This window comes from Adelges cooleyi, unplaced genomic scaffold (assembly GCF_023614345.1).
Source record: "Adelges cooleyi isolate 19-005CV unplaced genomic scaffold, UGA_ACOO_1.1 ACOO_flye_CR_arks_rails_tigmint_CR_PRNA_121, whole genome shotgun sequence".
NCBI lineage: Eukaryota > Metazoa > Arthropoda > Insecta > Hemiptera > Adelgidae > Adelges > Adelges cooleyi.
In genome coordinates, this window is record NW_026095775.1 from 265,883 (window position 1) to 289,545 (window position 23,663).

General features: G+C 40.2%; 14 protein-coding genes across 14 annotated transcripts; 8 read left to right on the plus strand and 6 right to left on the minus strand.

Annotated features, from left to right (window-relative positions):
* Window positions 1-1,123: 1,123 nt before the first annotated feature.
* On the minus strand, window positions 1,124-1,501 carry LOC126847825 (histone H2B). Its single transcript, XM_050588226.1, has one exon. The coding sequence runs from the start codon at window positions 1,499-1,501 to the stop codon at window positions 1,124-1,126; it is 378 nt and encodes a 125-aa protein (XP_050444183.1).
* A 444-nt stretch (window positions 1,502-1,945) lies between these two features.
* On the plus strand, window positions 1,946-2,323 carry LOC126847826 (histone H2A). The gene has a single exon (XM_050588227.1). The coding sequence runs from the start codon at window positions 1,946-1,948 to the stop codon at window positions 2,321-2,323; it is 378 nt and encodes a 125-aa protein (XP_050444184.1).
* Window positions 2,324-3,290: 967 nt separating this feature from the next.
* On the minus strand, window positions 3,291-3,602 carry LOC126847827 (histone H4). Its single transcript, XM_050588228.1, has one exon. It carries the CDS (start codon window positions 3,600-3,602, stop codon window positions 3,291-3,293), a length of 312 nt encoding a protein of 103 aa, XP_050444185.1.
* A 276-nt stretch (window positions 3,603-3,878) lies between these two features.
* Window positions 3,879-4,289, plus strand: LOC126847828 (histone H3). The gene has a single exon (XM_050588229.1). The coding sequence runs from the start codon at window positions 3,879-3,881 to the stop codon at window positions 4,287-4,289; it is 411 nt and encodes a 136-aa protein (XP_050444186.1).
* Window positions 4,290-7,490: 3,201 nt separating this feature from the next.
* LOC126847843 (histone H1-like) lies at window positions 7,491-8,205 on the plus strand. Its single transcript, XM_050588246.1, has one exon. It carries the CDS (start codon window positions 7,532-7,534, stop codon window positions 8,159-8,161), a length of 630 nt encoding a protein of 209 aa, XP_050444203.1. The 5' UTR covers window positions 7,491-7,531; the 3' UTR covers window positions 8,162-8,205.
* A 1,901-nt stretch (window positions 8,206-10,106) lies between these two features.
* Window positions 10,107-10,484, minus strand: LOC126847829 (histone H2B). Its single transcript, XM_050588230.1, has one exon. It carries the CDS (start codon window positions 10,482-10,484, stop codon window positions 10,107-10,109), a length of 378 nt encoding a protein of 125 aa, XP_050444187.1.
* A 444-nt stretch (window positions 10,485-10,928) lies between these two features.
* On the plus strand, window positions 10,929-11,306 carry LOC126847830 (histone H2A). The gene has a single exon (XM_050588231.1). It carries the CDS (start codon window positions 10,929-10,931, stop codon window positions 11,304-11,306), a length of 378 nt encoding a protein of 125 aa, XP_050444188.1.
* A 967-nt stretch (window positions 11,307-12,273) lies between these two features.
* LOC126847831 (histone H4) lies at window positions 12,274-12,585 on the minus strand. The gene has a single exon (XM_050588233.1). It carries the CDS (start codon window positions 12,583-12,585, stop codon window positions 12,274-12,276), a length of 312 nt encoding a protein of 103 aa, XP_050444190.1.
* A 276-nt stretch (window positions 12,586-12,861) lies between these two features.
* On the plus strand, window positions 12,862-13,272 carry LOC126847832 (histone H3). The gene has a single exon (XM_050588234.1). The coding sequence runs from the start codon at window positions 12,862-12,864 to the stop codon at window positions 13,270-13,272; it is 411 nt and encodes a 136-aa protein (XP_050444191.1).
* A 3,242-nt stretch (window positions 13,273-16,514) lies between these two features.
* On the plus strand, window positions 16,515-17,144 carry LOC126847833 (histone H1-like). The gene has a single exon (XM_050588235.1). The coding sequence runs from the start codon at window positions 16,515-16,517 to the stop codon at window positions 17,142-17,144; it is 630 nt and encodes a 209-aa protein (XP_050444192.1).
* A 1,945-nt stretch (window positions 17,145-19,089) lies between these two features.
* Window positions 19,090-19,467, minus strand: LOC126847834 (histone H2B). The gene has a single exon (XM_050588236.1). It carries the CDS (start codon window positions 19,465-19,467, stop codon window positions 19,090-19,092), a length of 378 nt encoding a protein of 125 aa, XP_050444193.1.
* A 444-nt stretch (window positions 19,468-19,911) lies between these two features.
* Window positions 19,912-20,289, plus strand: LOC126847835 (histone H2A). The gene has a single exon (XM_050588237.1). The coding sequence runs from the start codon at window positions 19,912-19,914 to the stop codon at window positions 20,287-20,289; it is 378 nt and encodes a 125-aa protein (XP_050444194.1).
* Window positions 20,290-21,256: 967 nt separating this feature from the next.
* LOC126847836 (histone H4) lies at window positions 21,257-21,568 on the minus strand. Its single transcript, XM_050588238.1, has one exon. The coding sequence runs from the start codon at window positions 21,566-21,568 to the stop codon at window positions 21,257-21,259; it is 312 nt and encodes a 103-aa protein (XP_050444195.1).
* Window positions 21,569-21,844: 276 nt separating this feature from the next.
* Window positions 21,845-22,255, plus strand: LOC126847837 (histone H3). The gene has a single exon (XM_050588239.1). The coding sequence runs from the start codon at window positions 21,845-21,847 to the stop codon at window positions 22,253-22,255; it is 411 nt and encodes a 136-aa protein (XP_050444196.1).
* The last annotated feature ends 1,408 nt before the right edge of the window (window positions 22,256-23,663 follow it).

The following is a 23,663-nucleotide window of genomic DNA, read 5'->3' on the forward strand; positions in this document are numbered from 1 at the left end:
ATTATGTTCATACTAGTTGTAACCGCAAAACTTAAATAAAAATAGTTTTTATAAAAAATAAATTTAACACTTTTAAATAAACAAAATTTTAAAATATGACGCAATTATCGAAAATAATAAAACATTTGAGTACCCACCTGCCCAAGAATAAAAAAATCCCAAAATATACAAAAAAAAAAAAATGTTCGATTCTTTAAAATGTAATTAAAAATTGTAACTTGTCAGTGTCGTATACGCACTTTGGTACACGAACCGTTAAACACACACACACACACTTAAAACCGACGGGAGAAAAGGTAACACTTTTAAATTAAGTAAAAGAAAAGTAACTCAAAAGTTAATAAACACACACACAATTATAATATTCGTAAAAACAATAATGCGCGCGACAATACCCTCCTGGTAATAAAACGGTCTATTACGGGAGAGTGCCCCCGACAAAGTAATTTGGGCGGCCTTAAATGATAAACATTATTGACATTTTTACTGTGTAGACAATTTTGTATAGTTTTGTTTTGATTGTTTGGCCTACGTTTAATTGCTTATTTGCTAAAATACGTTGGTCTTTAAGAACTATACTGCAGTCAGATCTATTTTTCAGACCATTCGGTACAAGTCCCGGGCCCTAAAAATATAATATATTCAAATGCAATAATATTATACTCTGCCAGTAAACTGTGTCGTTATGCAATTAACTCGAGTGAGCAGATCACTGTTGTATTTTATTTTAGTTAATAAAGCTGTTATATACATATATAGCTAATTTAAGTGTTATCTATAGCTAATATTGTTTTCCCGTTTTTTTCTAATTTGTGTAGTGAATTTATATTTTTAGTAATGTAATGTGAAAAAATTCGCCGAATGTACAAATAAAATACACGTCGTAGTACTAACCGACGACAAACGTAATATAATGATACAAAAGACGATAACACACACGGCGGTCGTCCGGTCGGTGATATTGTCAATAAAAATTAAAAACCCCAGATATTAATAACTTAAATAGGATACACTACGAATAATAATAATATTATTATATAATAACGTGTATCAGAATAATAATTTGGTGGCCCTGAAAAGGGCCGTTTTAAGTGGATATAGCGCGCGACTAATATCGAAATGCTTATTTGGAACTGGTGTACTTGGTCACGGCCTTGGTGCCTTCACTGACGGCGTGCTTGGCCAATTCACCGGGCAACAGGAGACGGACGGCGGTCTGGATCTCCCGGCTGGTGATGGTCGAACGCTTGTTGTAGTGGGCCAGACGGCTGGATTCGGCGGCGATGCGTTCGAAAATGTCGTTGACGAAGCTGTTCATGATGCTCATAGCCTTGGAGGAAACGCCGGTGTCGGGGTGCACTTGTTTCAACACCTTGTAGATGTAAATACCGTACGATTCTTTCCTCTTCGGCTTGCGCTTCTTGTCGGACTTGGTGATGTTTTTCTGCGCCTTGCCGGACTTCTTCATGGCCTTGCCTGCGGATTTACCTCCTGGTGCCATAGTGACTGCGGTTGTACACGGTTTGCGGGTCGTCGAAATAGTTGGCCGGTAGCTGGTGGACGAATGATGGTTCGAAAATCGTTTACGCTCATATTTATTACGCGTCGCGACTTCGTTTATCGAGTACGATTTGTAAGAGTCGACGAAAAAACGACGAGTAAGATTAACACTTTGTGTTTAAAAGCGAACCCTACAATGTGCCGTTTTTTCATCGTCAACGTCTAAGCATCAAAGAAAAACACGACGAGTATAAACAACACTTTGCATTGAACGTTTATGTCTACAAAGTGTGGTTTTTCGTCGTCGTTATTTTCAAACGTAGGCCAACATACAGACGCATTTACGTCTTAAAAGTGTATAAATACCGATTTTGGCCTGTTCCGATCATCAGTATCGTCTGGATTTTCTCTCGTTTCACTACACGACAATCTACAATCGAGCATCATGAGCGGACGCGGCAAAGGAGGAAAAGCAAAGAGCGGCAAATCGAAGACCCGGTCGTCCCGTGCCGGACTCCAGTTCCCGGTCGGTCGTATCCATCGTCTGTTGAGGAAGGGCAACTACGCCGAGCGCGTCGGTGCCGGCGCTCCCGTGTACCTGGCCGCCGTCATGGAGTACTTGGCCGCTGAAGTGTTGGAGTTGGCCGGTAACGCCGCCCGTGACAACAAGAAGACCCGTATCATCCCCAGACATTTACAGTTGGCCATCAGGAACGACGAGGAGTTGAACAAACTGTTGTCCGGCGTCACCATTGCCCAAGGTGGTGTGCTGCCCAACATCCAAGCCGTCCTTTTGCCCAAGAAGACCGAAAAGAAAGCTTAAGAACGTCGTCGCCGTATTTATACATATTAAAACGGCCCTTTTCAGGGCCACCAAATATTAACTATTTTTACAACACTCTTGTTGTTTTCGACATAAATGATGTGTGGCGTTGTATTATTTTGTCAAGCCTTAGAAAATATAAGTAATTCAAACAACTGTAACTTGGAATTTCAGCAAATCTACTTTAATTTTTTCTTTAGGTCAATAACAATTTATAAAATATGACTATAACTCAAACTGGAAATAATATTCAAGTATAATATAAATAAATAATTTTTTTTTTCCAACATTCCAGTTTGCTATTTAGCTACAACATCAGCCGGCACTACAATGATAACATCATTGGTTAATATCGAAATATTGTCTCTTCAATAATAATGTCATCGATATTAATAGATATAATAGATTTAGATCAATGACTTGCAATATTATATTATTGTGATAATAAATTAGTACTATATCATATATGTCTATTTTACCAATGGGCTATAGTTATAAAAATCGTATATTACCCACGTGCGATTCTACTAATTGTGTAATATACAAATATACAATTAGTATGTTATATTTTTTTATAATAAATTATACATTTAGTTTGTTTTATTTTTTTATGTCAACTAGCATGTATGTTACAGAGAACATAATAGTCTGTATGTACTATAAAAAATATTAATTTGAACAATTACAAATGTATACCGTTAAAACTACTCGTGTGTATTTATATTATTATAATGGCAATACGCTATAACGTTTTGTTAGTTTATACGGTATACTTCATAATATAACTATTTTGCGCATCCAGTCACATGACACACACTATTATATTAGCGTACTCATGTAGCCGACTGCGAATTGCATTAAATGACATAAACGTTAATGAATAATTGTAATAATATAAAATGGTGGCCCTGAAAAGGGCCGTTTTAAAGAACAGTAGGTAGGGTGCAAAGCGAACGGTCGTCGGGAATTAACCTCCGAATCCGTACAGAGTGCGGCCTTGGCGTTTCAGAGCGTAGACCACGTCCATGGCGGTGACGGTCTTCCTCTTGGCGTGCTCGGTGTAGGTGACGGCGTCGCGGATTACGTTTTCCAGGAACACCTTCAACACTCCGCGGGTCTCTTCGTAGATCAGGCCGGAGATACGTTTGACACCACCGCGGCGGGCTAACCGACGAATGGCCGGCTTGGTGATTCCTTGGATGTTGTCCCGGAGCACTTTACGATGACGTTTGGCGCCTCCTTTTCCCAAACCTTTTCCTCCTTTGCCGCGTCCGGTCATTGTTGCTGATTGTCGTTCGGAGAGCTGCGGTAGACTGAAGAAACAAATCGAATGATGCCCGGACAACGTTTTCGCGCCGTATTTATATGATCGGGCCGTCGCGCGGACCAATCACGGCGCGGTATCGCGAGATCTCCCTCTATTCCGGCAGGCCGTTCCGTCGACCAATGAGAACTCGCGCCTACGATCCGAATTTGTATATATACGAGCTCATTCGGTGTGCGGAGACATATTCGACCGTTTCGAGTTTTCACAGACAGTCTACGAACTACCGACATGGCCCGTACCAAGCAAACCGCCCGCAAATCTACCGGAGGCAAGGCTCCCAGGAAGCAGTTGGCCACCAAAGCCGCCCGCAAGAGCGCACCGGCGACCGGAGGAGTGAAGAAACCCCATCGTTACCGTCCCGGTACCGTGGCTCTCCGTGAAATCCGTCGTTACCAGAAGAGCACCGAGCTGTTGATCCGCAAATTGCCGTTCCAACGTTTGGTCCGTGAGATCGCCCAAGACTTCAAGACCGACTTGCGTTTCCAGAGCTCGGCCGTCATGGCTCTGCAAGAAGCCAGCGAAGCGTACTTGGTCGGTCTGTTCGAAGACACCAACTTGTGCGCTATCCACGCCAAGCGTGTTACCATCATGCCCAAGGACATCCAGTTGGCTCGCCGTATTCGCGGAGAACGTGCTTAATCGTCTCAATACTCTACAAATCCTCTTTAAAACGGCCCTTTTCAGGGCCACTACATGCGTTACAATTATTTCTCTATCGACCTTACAGCGGGCGCCGCGCTGTTGATAAAATTAATACAACAGTTTTATTATTATCGACGGTCGTGGGTATCCCCCCGAGAATGTTGTTACTTACATTTTTAGATTAATGTTGAAAATTCCCAACGACCGTTTTTATTGAAGTATTATTTATATTTAAAAAAAAAAAAGCGGGTAAAAGAATAGGCGGTGGCGGTAGACGATGAACGGGTCGGTATCAGTGGCGGTTTTCCCGGGGAGGCGGTGCCTCCCTTGAAAATTGAGGAAACTATGTACTTAATATTGTTATTATGATGAGATATTTTGGTTTACATTAAATATTTTCAATCGAAAATATTGGAAAAAATGTACATGAACAATAATTTTTGAAAGCGAAAAAAAAAATTTAAGAATTTGAAATAACGTCTCTCCGTATCAGCGGTGACCGTCTGAAAGCAACGGCCGCCGTCCGCCGGCCGCTGCCTGTTGTTACTCACGTGGCATAAGGGCAGCCGGCGGAGGCGGCTGCCGCTAATGTCTCACGTTATGTTGTTGTGTTCACAACATACACACACACACATACATAAAATAATACGAATAGCGCATGCGCAATTCTCTGCGAGAGGCGACACAAAAACATTGCCTTTGTGGGCAACTGACCGATGATCGTTCTTATCTTAGGGAAGAAATGGGACATAGACATTCAGCATGTACAATAGCACCGACACTGCCAACAACAAAACGCCATTTCCCATTATCACTAAATTATTTATCAGCAGTCCCAATTTGAATTTTGATATCACTATATTTTTTACTTAATTCTGATACCGGTTTACTATTTGGCGTTTTATTTAGTTTTCTCAAGTTATTAGTTAATATACTATTATACTTATTAGCTTTATTTTTTTTTCAAAATGAATCCTGTATATGACAGTATAGTGTTTATTAAGCAGCATCCATACAGGAAATCGTTTGCGATTATAATTTCATCTTTTGTAAATTGTATTTACATATGTTTTTATGATTATACATTTATCTTAAGTTCGTACATTTTAATGATAATTATTTTAATAGATGACCGGTAATGCGATTATAACTAATAACTAGGATAATAAGCAAAAGTCTTCTCTTACAGTATGAAGAAATTTTAGGTCTGGGGGGGGGTTTTGCGCTTTTTTTTATCAATAAGGGTACAAAGTTGTTGCCTCCTCAACAATTTAATGCCAGAACCGCCACTGGTCGGTATAGCGTTAGGCATAGTGTGAAATGTATTTTTGGCGCGCGCGGGAAGTAGTCGGCGGCGGCGGCCGCGTTATAGTCGATATGAGTTTGTTAGGTTGTAGAACGCGGTGTGTAAAGGAATTATTATTTTCTATCCGGTTTGTCCGACGGGAGGGATGAACGCGTTATTAAAAAAAAAAATAATAAAAAACCCCGTAGATTGTGGCGCGTCGTTTAAAACTATGTTATCTGAAAGTAGGTAGATATGGGCTCCACACGTTTCCGCGGCACTGGATTTAAAATACACGGACAGTGACGATACCAATAGGTTCTATACGTTTGTGAAAACTGAAAACTAAATAATATAATAAATTACTTTATATAATTAATATATAATAATTAAATATAATAAATAATAATATATCACTTGCTAATGTGAAATGGCCATTGTTCGGCTGGTGTTTGTATTTTGTGTATCGAATAGCCTATGTACAATTAACTATAAAAGTCAACTTTTTTTGAAATTTTGGGTAAATATGAAAAAACCCGTTTAATAAAATGTCCAAAACAAACGGTCTTTACCTACAAATTGCAATTGTTTTTTTGTTAAATCAGTTTTCCAACCACGTTTAAAATGAAAAATTAATAAGGCACTCGAACGTGAGTAAACGAAAAGTTTTTGATTCGAGTAGATTATTTCTGGAGTAAAAAAAAAAACACGATTTTATTCATAAAATAAATTTTGTACTTTTAATTTTACAATAATAAATTAGCATTTTCGTTTAATAAAATGAGAAATAATCGTTTCCGACTTTAATATTAAAATACAATATGTAATACCTATGTGATACCCGTTATGTTGATAATACGTTTTTATTTGACAAACGGTCCAATATTACATGCCTCATGGCAATTACTGCAGACAATAACTTTTGGGAATGGGCCTACACATAAAGTATATGTTTATCAGGTAAAAAATGGGTTATGGAAATTTATTTCAAGACAAAATAAACCAAAACGTTATCATAAAACTTAAAAATAAAAACACCGATATTAATTTTTTGAAACGTAATCGGTTTTGTAAACGGGCTACTCGTTGTTCATACATTGTGCTGCCTCGACGATCACGGGCGAGTCTAGATATTTAACAATACTACTATTGAGCAAACGTAGTAAATCAGTCTTGGACTTTCAAAAATATATAAAATAAATTTAAACAAATGTAAAGACGTCATAATCGCGACGGTTTACTCGTTCGAATCGGTTAACGATTTAATTAAAATAGAGTCGAGCGTTTGGCAGTCTTGTTTTTAATAGAAATCGGGACAGCTTTAATAGCCGAATAGGTTATATATTTTTACAATGACAATTTAAATTGTTTTTACTATTTTCGGTGTAATCTTAAGTCGATTCGGTCGGTGTTGCCGCCGTCAAAATATCGCATAGAGTTTTGATGATAACTACGCGACACGTAAAACTACTAACGACCCGAATTCGACACCGCCCCCTTCGGTCTCTTCATACCGCAGACTCTTAGAGCCCACGCGATAATTTTTCAATACACGTGCAGATTGCGAATCGAAAAGATTTTTTAGTTTAACTCGAAATTAACGAGTCCTAATCGACCTCGAAAGAGGTGTATCGTTGAATAGTCGGACTGGTCGGAACAACCTCCTGCGGCACGTCGGCCGTCGATTTTAAGTGAAAACTCGACCGACCGACGGATTTGCTATAACGTTGGCTTTAAGGAGAACGAGATTTATCGCCGTTGAGTGATTTTCGAGCGGAAAAAACGAGATAAAACGGAACGGGATCACGTCAAAACGGAAAATTCGATTCCGTAAGCGTTTACTAGTCGGTATGGCGACGAGTATATAGACGGTGTGACGGCCAAACTCGAGTTATACACACCGTTCCTGTTCATTTTGCCAGAGTACCAGAGTCTATTTTCAAACCGCTTCACCATGACCGACACCGCAGTCGCCGCACCAGCACCAGCCGCCTCGTCGCCGGCCCAGGCCAAGTCGCCGAAAAAGAAGTCCGCCGCTCCCAAGGCGAAGAAAGCCGCACCGGCTCATCCTACCACGGCCGTGATGGTGATCGCAGCCGTCAAGGAACTGAAGGAGAAAAAAGGATCGTCGTTGCCGGCTATCAAGAAATATTTGGCCGCCAACTACAAAGTGGACGCTGCCAAGCTAGCGCCTTTCATCCGCAAATTCCTAAAGTCGGCCGTCGCCAGCGGCAAGCTGGTCCAGACCAAGGGCAACGGAGCGTCGGGCCATTTCAAATTGGCCGCCGAAGTCAAAAAAGAGAAGAAGGTAGCGCCGAAAAAGAAGCCGATCGCCAAGAAAGCGGCGGTGTCCAAGGCGCCCGGAGCGGCCAAGAAGAGGAAGAGCACCGGTGCCAAGAAACCGAAATCCGGCGAGCCCGCCGCCAAGAAGGTGAAAAAGGTAGCCGCAGCGCCTAAACCCAAAGCCGCGAAACCGAAAAAGTCTCCGGCCAAGGCTAAGAAAGCGCCGGCCACCAAAGCCAAGGCACCCAAGGCGAAGAAGGTGGCAGTCAAGAAGACGGCTGCGCCCAAAAAGAAGGCGTAATTTGTTAAAAACACTCTCTTAAACCCTTAAAACGGTCCTTTTCAGGACCACCAAATATTTATATAATACAATATACACAACAAGCGTGTCGCGCGGTGTCTCGTACCGATATTTTATAGATTATAGTAATACAAACTACAGTAAGTAATAGTGATTGTGAAATGGAATGAAAAAGTTAAAACGACTACAACATGGGTAAATACGTTTATTGTTGTATGTATATTTAGGAAAATGATTGACTATTGCAGATAATAACATTTAATTGATTTGACAATACTTAAGACTGTCTGGCCAGCCCTAAACCCTAATTGACTTATAATTACAAGTATGGCTGTATGCCCACAACAAAACTTTAAATATATCAAAATAACAATAATTATGAAATATTACAAATTCACCTGACTGATTAAAAACGGAAAATAACAACAGACGCGGCCGCTGCGCTGTGCGTTAAACGGCACACGCGAGATATAGATAACAGGACAAAAACAAACGAGCTGAATGAACGACCCACGTCGTTGTATTCATTTGTATTTCATTGTAAATTTGTATTCAAATTCAAATACTTGTGTACTATAGTCGTATATGATAAACTGTACACGAAAAACCGTCTCGATATCGATCAATTCTAAAAGCAATATCTGTTGACGTACACACCATCCATACATACATACATACATGCATACATACTCACATACAAACGTACTTCATAATCGCTTTTTTTATATTGTACCTATCTGTAAATTGTTCAATAAAACCCCAAATATGCACTCGAAATTTATTTTCTACTTATTTTTAAATATAACTTGTATTTTTTAAATATTATGTTCATACTAGTTGTAACCGCAAAACTTAAATAAAAATAGTTTTTATAAAAAATAAATTTAACACTTTTAAATAAACAAAATTTTAAAATATGACGCAATTATCGAAAATAATAAAACATTTGAGTACCCACCTGCCCAAGAATAAAAAAATCCCAAAATATACAAAAAAAAAAAAAATGTTCGATTCTTTAAAATGTAATTAAAAATTGTAACTTGTCAGTGTCGTATACGCACTTTGGTACACGAACCGTTAAACACACACACACACACTTAAAACCGACGGGAGAAAAGGTAACACTTTTAAATTAAGTAAAAGAAAAGTAACTCAAAAGTTAATAAACACACACACAATTATAATATTCGTAAAAACAATAATGCGCGCGACAATACCCTCCTGGTAATAAAACGGTCTATTACGGGAGAGTGCCCCCGACAAAGTAATTTGGGCGGCCTTAAATGATAAACATTATTGACATTTTTACTGTGTAGACAATTTTGTATAGTTTTGTTTTGATTGTTTGGCCTACGTTTAATTGCTTATTTGCTAAAATACGTTGGTCTTTAAGAACTATACTGCAGTCAGATCTATTTTTCAGACCATTCGGTACAAGTCCCGGGCCCTAAAAATATAATATATTCAAATGCAATAATATTATACTCTGCCAGTAAACTGTGTCGTTATGCAATTAACTCGAGTGAGCAGATCACTGTTGTATTTTATTTTAGTTAATAAAGCTGTTATATACATATATAGCTAATTTAAGTGTTATCTATAGCTAATATTGTTTTCCCGTTTTTTTCTAATTTGTGTAGTGAATTTATATTTTTAGTAATGTAATGTGAAAAAATTCGCCGAATGTACAAATAAAATACACGTCGTAGTACTAACCGACGACAAACGTAATATAATGATACAAAAGACGATAACACACACGGCGGTCGTCCGGTCGGTGATATTGTCAATAAAAATTAAAAACCCCAGATATTAATAACTTAAATAGGATACACTACGAATAATAATAATATTATTATATAATAACGTGTATCAGAATAATAATTTGGTGGCCCTGAAAAGGGCCGTTTTAAGTGGATATAGCGCGCGACTAATATCGAAATGCTTATTTGGAACTGGTGTACTTGGTCACGGCCTTGGTGCCTTCACTGACGGCGTGCTTGGCCAATTCACCGGGCAACAGGAGACGGACGGCGGTCTGGATCTCCCGGCTGGTGATGGTCGAACGCTTGTTGTAGTGGGCCAGACGGCTGGATTCGGCGGCGATGCGTTCGAAAATGTCGTTGACGAAGCTGTTCATGATGCTCATAGCCTTGGAGGAAACGCCGGTGTCGGGGTGCACTTGTTTCAACACCTTGTAGATGTAAATACCGTACGATTCTTTCCTCTTCGGCTTGCGCTTCTTGTCGGACTTGGTGATGTTTTTCTGCGCCTTGCCGGACTTCTTCATGGCCTTGCCTGCGGATTTACCTCCTGGTGCCATAGTGACTGCGGTTGTACACGGTTTGCGGGTCGTCGAAATAGTTGGCCGGTAGCTGGTGGACGAATGATGGTTCGAAAATCGTTTACGCTCATATTTATTACGCGTCGCGACTTCGTTTATCGAGTACGATTTGTAAGAGTCGACGAAAAAACGACGAGTAAGATTAACACTTTGTGTTTAAAAGCGAACCCTACAATGTGCCGTTTTTTCATCGTCAACGTCTAAGCATCAAAGAAAAACACGACGAGTATAAACAACACTTTGCATTGAACGTTTATGTCTACAAAGTGTGGTTTTTCGTCGTCGTTATTTTCAAACGTAGGCCAACATACAGACGCATTTACGTCTTAAAAGTGTATAAATACCGATTTTGGCCTGTTCCGATCATCAGTATCGTCTGGATTTTCTCTCGTTTCACTACACGACAATCTACAATCGAGCATCATGAGCGGACGCGGCAAAGGAGGAAAAGCAAAGAGCGGCAAATCGAAGACCCGGTCGTCCCGTGCCGGACTCCAGTTCCCGGTCGGTCGTATCCATCGTCTGTTGAGGAAGGGCAACTACGCCGAGCGCGTCGGTGCCGGCGCTCCCGTGTACCTGGCCGCCGTCATGGAGTACTTGGCCGCTGAAGTGTTGGAGTTGGCCGGTAACGCCGCCCGTGACAACAAGAAGACCCGTATCATCCCCAGACATTTACAGTTGGCCATCAGGAACGACGAGGAGTTGAACAAACTGTTGTCCGGCGTCACCATTGCCCAAGGTGGTGTGCTGCCCAACATCCAAGCCGTCCTTTTGCCCAAGAAGACCGAAAAGAAAGCTTAAGAACGTCGTCGCCGTATTTATACATATTAAAACGGCCCTTTTCAGGGCCACCAAATATTAACTATTTTTACAACACTCTTGTTGTTTTCGACATAAATGATGTGTGGCGTTGTATTATTTTGTCAAGCCTTAGAAAATATAAGTAATTCAAACAACTGTAACTTGGAATTTCAGCAAATCTACTTTAATTTTTTCTTTAGGTCAATAACAATTTATAAAATATGACTATAACTCAAACTGGAAATAATATTCAAGTATAATATAAATAAATAATTTTTTTTTTCCAACATTCCAGTTTGCTATTTAGCTACAACATCAGCCGGCACTACAATGATAACATCATTGGTTAATATCGAAATATTGTCTCTTCAATAATAATGTCATCGATATTAATAGATATAATAGATTTAGATCAATGACTTGCAATATTATATTATTGTGATAATAAATTAGTACTATATCATATATGTCTATTTTACCAATGGGCTATAGTTATAAAAATCGTATATTACCCACGTGCGATTCTACTAATTGTGTAATATACAAATATACAATTAGTATGTTATATTTTTTTATAATAAATTATACATTTAGTTTGTTTTATTTTTTTATGTCAACTAGCATGTATGTTACAGAGAACATAATAGTCTGTATGTACTATAAAAAATATTAATTTGAACAATTACAAATGTATACCGTTAAAACTACTCGTGTGTATTTATATTATTATAATGGCAATACGCTATAACGTTTTGTTAGTTTATACGGTATACTTCATAATATAACTATTTTGCGCATCCAGTCACATGACACACACTATTATATTAGCGTACTCATGTAGCCGACTGCGAATTGCATTAAATGACATAAACGTTAATGAATAATTGTAATAATATAAAATGGTGGCCCTGAAAAGGGCCGTTTTAAAGAACAGTAGGTAGGGTGCAAAGCGAACGGTCGTCGGGAATTAACCTCCGAATCCGTACAGAGTGCGGCCTTGGCGTTTCAGAGCGTAGACCACGTCCATGGCGGTGACGGTCTTCCTCTTGGCGTGCTCGGTGTAGGTGACGGCGTCGCGGATTACGTTTTCCAGGAACACCTTCAACACTCCGCGGGTCTCTTCGTAGATCAGGCCGGAGATACGTTTGACACCACCGCGGCGGGCTAACCGACGAATGGCCGGCTTGGTGATTCCTTGGATGTTGTCCCGGAGCACTTTACGATGACGTTTGGCGCCTCCTTTTCCCAAACCTTTTCCTCCTTTGCCGCGTCCGGTCATTGTTGCTGATTGTCGTTCGGAGAGCTGCGGTAGACTGAAGAAACAAATCGAATGATGCCCGGACAACGTTTTCGCGCCGTATTTATATGATCGGGCCGTCGCGCGGACCAATCACGGCGCGGTATCGCGAGATCTCCCTCTATTCCGGCAGGCCGTTCCGTCGACCAATGAGAACTCGCGCCTACGATCCGAATTTGTATATATACGAGCTCATTCGGTGTGCGGAGACATATTCGACCGTTTCGAGTTTTCACAGACAGTCTACGAACTACCGACATGGCCCGTACCAAGCAAACCGCCCGCAAATCTACCGGAGGCAAGGCTCCCAGGAAGCAGTTGGCCACCAAAGCCGCCCGCAAGAGCGCACCGGCGACCGGAGGAGTGAAGAAACCCCATCGTTACCGTCCCGGTACCGTGGCTCTCCGTGAAATCCGTCGTTACCAGAAGAGCACCGAGCTGTTGATCCGCAAATTGCCGTTCCAACGTTTGGTCCGTGAGATCGCCCAAGACTTCAAGACCGACTTGCGTTTCCAGAGCTCGGCCGTCATGGCTCTGCAAGAAGCCAGCGAAGCGTACTTGGTCGGTCTGTTCGAAGACACCAACTTGTGCGCTATCCACGCCAAGCGTGTTACCATCATGCCCAAGGACATCCAGTTGGCTCGCCGTATTCGCGGAGAACGTGCTTAATCGTCTCAATACTCTACAAATCCTCTTTAAAACGGCCCTTTTCAGGGCCACTACATGCGTTACAATTATTTCTCTATCGACCTTACAGCGGGCGCCGCGCTGTTGATAAAATTAATACAACAGTTTTATTATTATCGACGGTCGTGGGTATCCCCCCGAGAATGTTGTTACTTACATTTTTAGATTAATGTTGAAAATTCCCAACGACCGTTTTTATTGAAGTATTATTTATATTTAAAAAAAAAAAAGCGGGTAAAAGAATAGGCGGTGGCGGTAGACGATGAACGGGTCGGTATCAGTGGCGGTTTTCCCGGGGAGGCGGTGCCTCCCTTGAAAATTGAGGAAACTATGTACTTAATATTGTTATTATGATGAGATATTTTGGTTTACATTAAATATTTTCAATCGAAAATATTGGAAAAAATGTACATGAACAATAATTTTTGAAAGCGAAAAAAAAAATTTAAGAATTTGAAATAACGTCTCTCCGTATCAGCGGTGACCGTCTGAAAGCAACGGCCGCCGTCCGCCGGCCGCTGCCTGTTGTTACTCACGTGGCATAAGGGCAGCCGGCGGAGGCGGCTGCCGCTAATGTCTCACGTTATGTTGTTGTGTTCACAACATACACACACACACATACATAAAATAATACGAATAGCGCATGCGCAATTCTCTGCGAGAGGCGACACAAAAACATTGCCTTTGTGGGCAACTGACCGATGATCGTTCTTATCTTAGGGAAGAAATGGGACATAGACATTCAGCATGTACAATAGCACCGACACTGCCAACAACAAAACGCCATTTCCCATTATCACTAAATTATTTATCAGCAGTCCCAATTTGAATTTTGATATCACTATATTTTTTACTTAATTCTGATACCGGTTTACTATTTGGCGTTTTATTTAGTTTTCTCAAGTTATTAGTTAATATACTATTATACTTATTAGCTTTATTTTTTTTTCAAAATGAATCCTGTATATGACAGTATAGTGTTTATTAAGCAGCATCCATACAGGAAATCGTTTGCGATTATAATTTCATCTTTTGTAAATTGTATTTACATATGTTTTTATGATTATACATTTATCTTAAGTTCGTACATTTTAATGATAATTATTTTAATAGATGACCGGTAATGCGATTATAACTAATAACTAGGATAATAAGCAAAAGTCTTCTCTTACAGTATGAAGAAATTTTAGGTCTGGGGGGGGGTTTTGCGCTTTTTTTTATCAATAAGGGTACAAAGTTGTTGCCTCCTCAACAATTTAATGCCAGAACCGCCACTGGTCGGTATAGCGTTAGGCATAGTGTGAAATGTATTTTTGGCGCGCGCGGGAAGTAGTCGGCGGCGGCGGCCGCGTTATAGTCGATATGAGTTTGTTAGGTTGTAGAACGCGGTGTGTAAAGGAATTATTATTTTCTATCCGGTTTGTCCGACGGGAGGGATGAACGCGTTATTAAAAAAAAAAATAATAAAAAACCCCGTAGATTGTGGCGCGTCGTTTAAAACTATGTTATCTGAAAGTAGGTAGATATGGGCTCCACACGTTTCCGCGGCACTGGATTTAAAATACACGGACAGTGACGATACCAATAGGTTCTATACGTTTGTGAAAACTGAAAACTAAATAATATAATAAATTACTTTATATAATTAATATATAATAATTAAATATAATAAATAATAATATATCACTTGCTAATGTGAAATGGCCATTGTTCGGCTGGTGTTTGTATTTTGTGTATCGAATAGCCTATGTACAATTAACTATAAAAGTCAACTTTTTTTGAAATTTTGGGTAAATATGAAAAAACCCGTTTAATAAAATGTCCAAAACAAACGGTCTTTACCTACAAATTGCAATTGTTTTTTTGTTAAATCAGTTTTCCAACCACGTTTAAAATGAAAAATTAATAAGGCACTCGAACGTGAGTAAACGAAAAGTTTTTGATTCGAGTAGATTATTTCTGGAGTAAAAAAAAAAACACGATTTTATTCATAAAATAAATTTTGTACTTTTAATTTTACAATAATAAATTAGCATTTTCGTTTAATAAAATGAGAAATAATCGTTTCCGACTTTAATATTAAAATACAATATGTAATACCTATGTGATACCCGTTATGTTGATAATACGTTTTTATTTGACAAACGGTCCAATATTACATGCCTCATGGCAATTACTGCAGACAATAACTTTTGGGAATGGGCCTACACATAAAGTATATGTTTATCAGGTAAAAAATGGGTTATGGAAATTTATTTCAAGACAAAATAAACCAAAACGTTATCATAAAACTTAAAAATAAAAACACCGATATTAATTTTTTGAAACGTAATCGGTTTTGTAAACGGGCTACTCGTTGTTCATACATTGTGCTGCCTCGACGATCACGGGCGAGTCTAGATATTTAACAATACTACTATTGAGCAAACGTAGTAAATCAGTCTTGGACTTTCAAAAATATATAAAATAAATTTAAACAAATGTAAAGACGTCATAATCGCGACGGTTTACTCGTTCGAATCGGTTAACGATTTAATTAAAATAGAGTCGAGCGTTTGGCAGTCTTGTTTTTAATAGAAATCGGGACAGCTTTAATAGCCGAATAGGTTATATATTTTTACAATGACAATTTAAATTGTTTTTACTATTTTCGGTGTAATCTTAAGTCGATTCGGTCGGTGTTGCCGCCGTCAAAATATCGCATAGAGTTTTGATGATAACTACGCGACACGTAAAACTACTAACGACCCGAATTCGACACCGCCCCCTTCGGTCTCTTCATACCGCAGACTCTTAGAGCCCACGCGATAATTTTTCAATACACGTGCAGATTGCGAATCGAAAAGATTTTTTAGTTTAACTCGAAATTAACGAGTCCTAATCGACCTCGAAAGAGGTGTATCGTTGAATAGTCGGACTGGTCGGAACAACCTCCTGCGGCACGTCGGCCGTCGATTTTAAGTGAAAACTCGACCGACCGACGGATTTGCTATAACGTTGGCTTTAAGGAGAACGAGATTTATCGCCGTTGAGTGATTTTCGAGCGGAAAAAACGAGATAAAACGGAACGGGATCACGTCAAAACGGAAAATTCGATTCCGTAAGCGTTTACTAGTCGGTATGGCGACGAGTATATAGACGGTGTGACGGCCAAACTCGAGTTATACACACCGTTCCTGTTCATTTTGCCAGAGTACCAGAGTCTATTTTCAAACCGCTTCACCATGACCGACACCGCAGTCGCCGCACCAGCACCAGCCGCCTCGTCGCCGGCCCAGGCCAAGTCGCCGAAAAAGAAGTCCGCCGCTCCCAAGGCGAAGAAAGCCGCACCGGCTCATCCTACCACGGCCGTGATGGTGATCGCAGCCGTCAAGGAACTGAAGGAGAAAAAAGGATCGTCGTTGCCGGCTATCAAGAAATATTTGGCCGCCAACTACAAAGTGGACGCTGCCAAGCTAGCGCCTTTCATCCGCAAATTCCTAAAGTCGGCCGTCGCCAGCGGCAAGCTGGTCCAGACCAAGGGCAACGGAGCGTCGGGCCATTTCAAATTGGCCGCCGAAGTCAAAAAAGAGAAGAAGGTAGCGCCGAAAAAGAAGCCGATCGCCAAGAAAGCGGCGGTGTCCAAGGCGCCCGGAGCGGCCAAGAAGAGGAAGAGCACCGGTGCCAAGAAACCGAAATCCGGCGAGCCCGCCGCCAAGAAGGTGAAAAAGGTAGCCGCAGCGCCTAAACCCAAAGCCGCGAAACCGAAAAAGTCTCCGGCCAAGGCTAAGAAAGCGCCGGCCACCAAAGCCAAGGCACCCAAGGCGAAGAAGGTGGCAGTCAAGAAGACGGCTGCGCCCAAAAAGAAGGCGTAATTTGTTAAAAACACTCTCTTAAACCCTTAAAACGGTCCTTTTCAGGACCACCAAATATTTATATAATACAATATACACAACAAGCGTGTCGCGCGGTGTCTCGTACCGATATTTTATAGATTATAGTAATACAAACTACAGTAAGTAATAGTGATTGTGAAATGGAATGAAAAAGTTAAAACGACTACAACATGGGTAAATACGTTTATTGTTGTATGTATATTTAGGAAAATGATTGACTATTGCAGATAATAACATTTAATTGATTTGACAATACTTAAGACTGTCTGGCCAGCCCTAAACCCTAATTGACTTATAATTACAAGTATGGCTGTATGCCCACAACAAAACTTTAAATATATCAAAATAACAATAATTATGAAATATTACAAATTCACCTGACTGATTAAAAACGGAAAATAACAACAGACGCGGCCGCTGCGCTGTGCGTTAAACGGCACACGCGAGATATAGATAACAGGACAAAAACAAACGAGCTGAATGAACGACCCACGTCGTTGTATTCATTTGTATTTCATTGTAAATTTGTATTCAAATTCAAATACTTGTGTACTATAGTCGTATATGATAAACTGTACACGAAAAACCGTCTCGATATCGATCAATTCTAAAAGCAATATCTGTTGACGTACACACCATCCATACATACATACATACATGCATACATACTCACATACAAACGTACTTCATAATCGCTTTTTTTATATTGTACCTATCTGTAAATTGTTCAATAAAACCCCAAATATGCACTCGAAATTTATTTTCTACTTATTTTTAAATATAACTTGTATTTTTTAAATATTATGTTCATACTAGTTGTAACCGCAAAACTTAAATAAAAATAGTTTTTATAAAAAATAAATTTAACACTTTTAAATAAACAAAATTTTAAAATATGACGCAATTATCGAAAATAATAAAACATTTGAGTACCCACCTGCCCAAGAATAAAAAAATCCCAAAATATACAAAAAAAAAAAAAATGTTCGATTCTTTAAAATGTAATTAAAAATTGTAACTTGTCAGTGTCGTATACGCACTTTGGTACACGAACCGTTAAACACACACACACACACTTAAAACCGACGGGAGAAAAGGTAACACTTTTAAATTAAGTAAAAGAAAAGTAACTCAAAAGTTAATAAACACACACACAATTATAATATTCGTAAAAACAATAATGCGCGCGACAATACCCTCCTGGTAATAAAACGGTCTATTACGGGAGAGTGCCCCCGACAAAGTAATTTGGGCGGCCTTAAATGATAAACATTATTGACATTTTTACTGTGTAGACAATTTTGTATAGTTTTGTTTTGATTGTTTGGCCTACGTTTAATTGCTTATTTGCTAAAATACGTTGGTCTTTAAGAACTATACTGCAGTCAGATCTATTTTTCAGACCATTCGGTACAAGTCCCGGGCCCTAAAAATATAATATATTCAAATGCAATAATATTATACTCTGCCAGTAAACTGTGTCGTTATGCAATTAACTCGAGTGAGCAGATCACTGTTGTATTTTATTTTAGTTAATAAAGCTGTTATATACATATATAGCTAATTTAAGTGTTATCTATAGCTAATATTGTTTTCCCGTTTTTTTCTAATTTGTGTAGTGAATTTATATTTTTAGTAATGTAATGTGAAAAAATTCGCCGAATGTACAAATAAAATACACGTCGTAGTACTAACCGACGACAAACGTAATATAATGATACAAAAGACGATAACACACACGGCGGTCGTCCGGTCGGTGATATTGTCAATAAAAATTAAAAACCCCAGATATTAATAACTTAAATAGGATACACTACGAATAATAATAATATTATTATATAATAACGTGTATCAGAATAATAATTTGGTGGCCCTGAAAAGGGCCGTTTTAAGTGGATATAGCGCGCGACTAATATCGAAATGCTTATTTGGAACTGGTGTACTTGGTCACGGCCTTGGTGCCTTCACTGACGGCGTGCTTGGCCAATTCACCGGGCAACAGGAGACGGACGGCGGTCTGGATCTCCCGGCTGGTGATGGTCGAACGCTTGTTGTAGTGGGCCAGACGGCTGGATTCGGCGGCGATGCGTTCGAAAATGTCGTTGACGAAGCTGTTCATGATGCTCATAGCCTTGGAGGAAACGCCGGTGTCGGGGTGCACTTGTTTCAACACCTTGTAGATGTAAATACCGTACGATTCTTTCCTCTTCGGCTTGCGCTTCTTGTCGGACTTGGTGATGTTTTTCTGCGCCTTGCCGGACTTCTTCATGGCCTTGCCTGCGGATTTACCTCCTGGTGCCATAGTGACTGCGGTTGTACACGGTTTGCGGGTCGTCGAAATAGTTGGCCGGTAGCTGGTGGACGAATGATGGTTCGAAAATCGTTTACGCTCATATTTATTACGCGTCGCGACTTCGTTTATCGAGTACGATTTGTAAGAGTCGACGAAAAAACGACGAGTAAGATTAACACTTTGTGTTTAAAAGCGAACCCTACAATGTGCCGTTTTTTCATCGTCAACGTCTAAGCATCAAAGAAAAACACGACGAGTATAAACAACACTTTGCATTGAACGTTTATGTCTACAAAGTGTGGTTTTTCGTCGTCGTTATTTTCAAACGTAGGCCAACATACAGACGCATTTACGTCTTAAAAGTGTATAAATACCGATTTTGGCCTGTTCCGATCATCAGTATCGTCTGGATTTTCTCTCGTTTCACTACACGACAATCTACAATCGAGCATCATGAGCGGACGCGGCAAAGGAGGAAAAGCAAAGAGCGGCAAATCGAAGACCCGGTCGTCCCGTGCCGGACTCCAGTTCCCGGTCGGTCGTATCCATCGTCTGTTGAGGAAGGGCAACTACGCCGAGCGCGTCGGTGCCGGCGCTCCCGTGTACCTGGCCGCCGTCATGGAGTACTTGGCCGCTGAAGTGTTGGAGTTGGCCGGTAACGCCGCCCGTGACAACAAGAAGACCCGTATCATCCCCAGACATTTACAGTTGGCCATCAGGAACGACGAGGAGTTGAACAAACTGTTGTCCGGCGTCACCATTGCCCAAGGTGGTGTGCTGCCCAACATCCAAGCCGTCCTTTTGCCCAAGAAGACCGAAAAGAAAGCTTAAGAACGTCGTCGCCGTATTTATACATATTAAAACGGCCCTTTTCAGGGCCACCAAATATTAACTATTTTTACAACACTCTTGTTGTTTTCGACATAAATGATGTGTGGCGTTGTATTATTTTGTCAAGCCTTAGAAAATATAAGTAATTCAAACAACTGTAACTTGGAATTTCAGCAAATCTACTTTAATTTTTTCTTTAGGTCAATAACAATTTATAAAATATGACTATAACTCAAACTGGAAATAATATTCAAGTATAATATAAATAAATAATTTTTTTTTTCCAACATTCCAGTTTGCTATTTAGCTACAACATCAGCCGGCACTACAATGATAACATCATTGGTTAATATCGAAATATTGTCTCTTCAATAATAATGTCATCGATATTAATAGATATAATAGATTTAGATCAATGACTTGCAATATTATATTATTGTGATAATAAATTAGTACTATATCATATATGTCTATTTTACCAATGGGCTATAGTTATAAAAATCGTATATTACCCACGTGCGATTCTACTAATTGTGTAATATACAAATATACAATTAGTATGTTATATTTTTTTATAATAAATTATACATTTAGTTTGTTTTATTTTTTTATGTCAACTAGCATGTATGTTACAGAGAACATAATAGTCTGTATGTACTATAAAAAATATTAATTTGAACAATTACAAATGTATACCGTTAAAACTACTCGTGTGTATTTATATTATTATAATGGCAATACGCTATAACGTTTTGTTAGTTTATACGGTATACTTCATAATATAACTATTTTGCGCATCCAGTCACATGACACACACTATTATATTAGCGTACTCATGTAGCCGACTGCGAATTGCATTAAATGACATAAACGTTAATGAATAATTGTAATAATATAAAATGGTGGCCCTGAAAAGGGCCGTTTTAAAGAACAGTAGGTAGGGTGCAAAGCGAACGGTCGTCGGGAATTAACCTCCGAATCCGTACAGAGTGCGGCCTTGGCGTTTCAGAGCGTAGACCACGTCCATGGCGGTGACGGTCTTCCTCTTGGCGTGCTCGGTGTAGGTGACGGCGTCGCGGATTACGTTTTCCAGGAACACCTTCAACACTCCGCGGGTCTCTTCGTAGATCAGGCCGGAGATACGTTTGACACCACCGCGGCGGGCTAACCGACGAATGGCCGGCTTGGTGATTCCTTGGATGTTGTCCCGGAGCACTTTACGATGACGTTTGGCGCCTCCTTTTCCCAAACCTTTTCCTCCTTTGCCGCGTCCGGTCATTGTTGCTGATTGTCGTTCGGAGAGCTGCGGTAGACTGAAGAAACAAATCGAATGATGCCCGGACAACGTTTTCGCGCCGTATTTATATGATCGGGCCGTCGCGCGGACCAATCACGGCGCGGTATCGCGAGATCTCCCTCTATTCCGGCAGGCCGTTCCGTCGACCAATGAGAACTCGCGCCTACGATCCGAATTTGTATATATACGAGCTCATTCGGTGTGCGGAGACATATTCGACCGTTTCGAGTTTTCACAGACAGTCTACGAACTACCGACATGGCCCGTACCAAGCAAACCGCCCGCAAATCTACCGGAGGCAAGGCTCCCAGGAAGCAGTTGGCCACCAAAGCCGCCCGCAAGAGCGCACCGGCGACCGGAGGAGTGAAGAAACCCCATCGTTACCGTCCCGGTACCGTGGCTCTCCGTGAAATCCGTCGTTACCAGAAGAGCACCGAGCTGTTGATCCGCAAATTGCCGTTCCAACGTTTGGTCCGTGAGATCGCCCAAGACTTCAAGACCGACTTGCGTTTCCAGAGCTCGGCCGTCATGGCTCTGCAAGAAGCCAGCGAAGCGTACTTGGTCGGTCTGTTCGAAGACACCAACTTGTGCGCTATCCACGCCAAGCGTGTTACCATCATGCCCAAGGACATCCAGTTGGCTCGCCGTATTCGCGGAGAACGTGCTTAATCGTCTCAATACTCTACAAATCCTCTTTAAAACGGCCCTTTTCAGGGCCACTACATGCGTTACAATTATTTCTCTATCGACCTTACAGCGGGCGCCGCGCTGTTGATAAAATTAATACAACAGTTTTATTATTATCGACGGTCGTGGGTATCCCCCCGAGAATGTTGTTACTTACATTTTTAGATTAATGTTGAAAATTCCCAACGACCGTTTTTATTGAAGTATTATTTATATTTAAAAAAAAAAAAGCGGGTAAAAGAATAGGCGGTGGCGGTAGACGATGAACGGGTCGGTATCAGTGGCGGTTTTCCCGGGGAGGCGGTGCCTCCCTTGAAAATTGAGGAAACTATGTACTTAATATTGTTATTATGATGAGATATTTTGGTTTACATTAAATATTTTCAATCGAAAATATTGGAAAAAATGTACATGAACAATAATTTTTGAAAGCGAAAAAAAAAATTTAAGAATTTGAAATAACGTCTCTCCGTATCAGCGGTGACCGTCTGAAAGCAACGGCCGCCGTCCGCCGGCCGCTGCCTGTTGTTACTCACGTGGCATAAGGGCAGCCGGCGGAGGCGGCTGCCGCTAATGTCTCACGTTATGTTGTTGTGTTCACAACATACACACACACACATACATAAAATAATACGAATAGCGCATGCGCAATTCTCTGCGAGAGGCGACACAAAAACATTGCCTTTGTGGGCAACTGACCGATGATCGTTCTTATCTTAGGGAAGAAATGGGACATAGACATTCAGCATGTACAATAGCACCGACACTGCCAACAACAAAACGCCATTTCCCATTATCACTAAATTATTTATCAGCAGTCCCAATTTGAATTTTGATATCACTATATTTTTTACTTAATTCTGATACCGGTTTACTATTTGGCGTTTTATTTAGTTTTCTCAAGTTATTAGTTAATATACTATTATACTTATTAGCTTTATTTTTTTTTCAAAATGAATCCTGTATATGACAGTATAGTGTTTATTAAGCAGCATCCATACAGGAAATCGTTTGCGATTATAATTTCATCTTTTGTAAATTGTATTTACATATGTTTTTATGATTATACATTTATCTTAAGTTCGTACATTTTAATGATAATTATTTTAATAGATGACCGGTAATGCGATTATAACTAATAACTAGGATAATAAGCAAAAGTCTTCTCTTACAGTATGAAGAAATTTTAGGTCTGGGGGGGGGTTTTGCGCTTTTTTTTATCAATAAGGGTACAAAGTTGTTGCCTCCTCAACAATTTAATGCCAGAACCGCCACTGGTCGGTATAGCGTTAGGCATAGTGTGAAATGTATTTTTGGCGCGCGCGGGAAGTAGTCGGCGGCGGCGGCCGCGTTATAGTCGATATGAGTTTGTTAGGTTGTAGAACGCGGT

Coding starts and splice junctions, on each gene's coding strand:
- LOC126847831 (XM_050588233.1), bottom strand. CDS start 12,585: ATGACCGGACGCGGCAAAGGAGGAAAAGGTTTGGGAAAAGGAGGCGCC.
- LOC126847834 (XM_050588236.1), bottom strand. CDS start 19,467: ATGGCACCAGGAGGTAAATCCGCAGGCAAGGCCATGAAGAAGTCCGGC.
- LOC126847825 (XM_050588226.1), bottom strand. CDS start 1,501: ATGGCACCAGGAGGTAAATCCGCAGGCAAGGCCATGAAGAAGTCCGGC.
- LOC126847833 (XM_050588235.1), top strand. CDS start 16,515: ATGACCGACACCGCAGTCGCCGCACCAGCACCAGCCGCCTCGTCGCCG.
- LOC126847836 (XM_050588238.1), bottom strand. CDS start 21,568: ATGACCGGACGCGGCAAAGGAGGAAAAGGTTTGGGAAAAGGAGGCGCC.
- LOC126847826 (XM_050588227.1), top strand. CDS start 1,946: ATGAGCGGACGCGGCAAAGGAGGAAAAGCAAAGAGCGGCAAATCGAAG.
- LOC126847837 (XM_050588239.1), top strand. CDS start 21,845: ATGGCCCGTACCAAGCAAACCGCCCGCAAATCTACCGGAGGCAAGGCT.
- LOC126847828 (XM_050588229.1), top strand. CDS start 3,879: ATGGCCCGTACCAAGCAAACCGCCCGCAAATCTACCGGAGGCAAGGCT.
- LOC126847827 (XM_050588228.1), bottom strand. CDS start 3,602: ATGACCGGACGCGGCAAAGGAGGAAAAGGTTTGGGAAAAGGAGGCGCC.
- LOC126847829 (XM_050588230.1), bottom strand. CDS start 10,484: ATGGCACCAGGAGGTAAATCCGCAGGCAAGGCCATGAAGAAGTCCGGC.
- LOC126847832 (XM_050588234.1), top strand. CDS start 12,862: ATGGCCCGTACCAAGCAAACCGCCCGCAAATCTACCGGAGGCAAGGCT.
- LOC126847835 (XM_050588237.1), top strand. CDS start 19,912: ATGAGCGGACGCGGCAAAGGAGGAAAAGCAAAGAGCGGCAAATCGAAG.
- LOC126847843 (XM_050588246.1), top strand. CDS start 7,532: ATGACCGACACCGCAGTCGCCGCACCAGCACCAGCCGCCTCGTCGCCG.
- LOC126847830 (XM_050588231.1), top strand. CDS start 10,929: ATGAGCGGACGCGGCAAAGGAGGAAAAGCAAAGAGCGGCAAATCGAAG.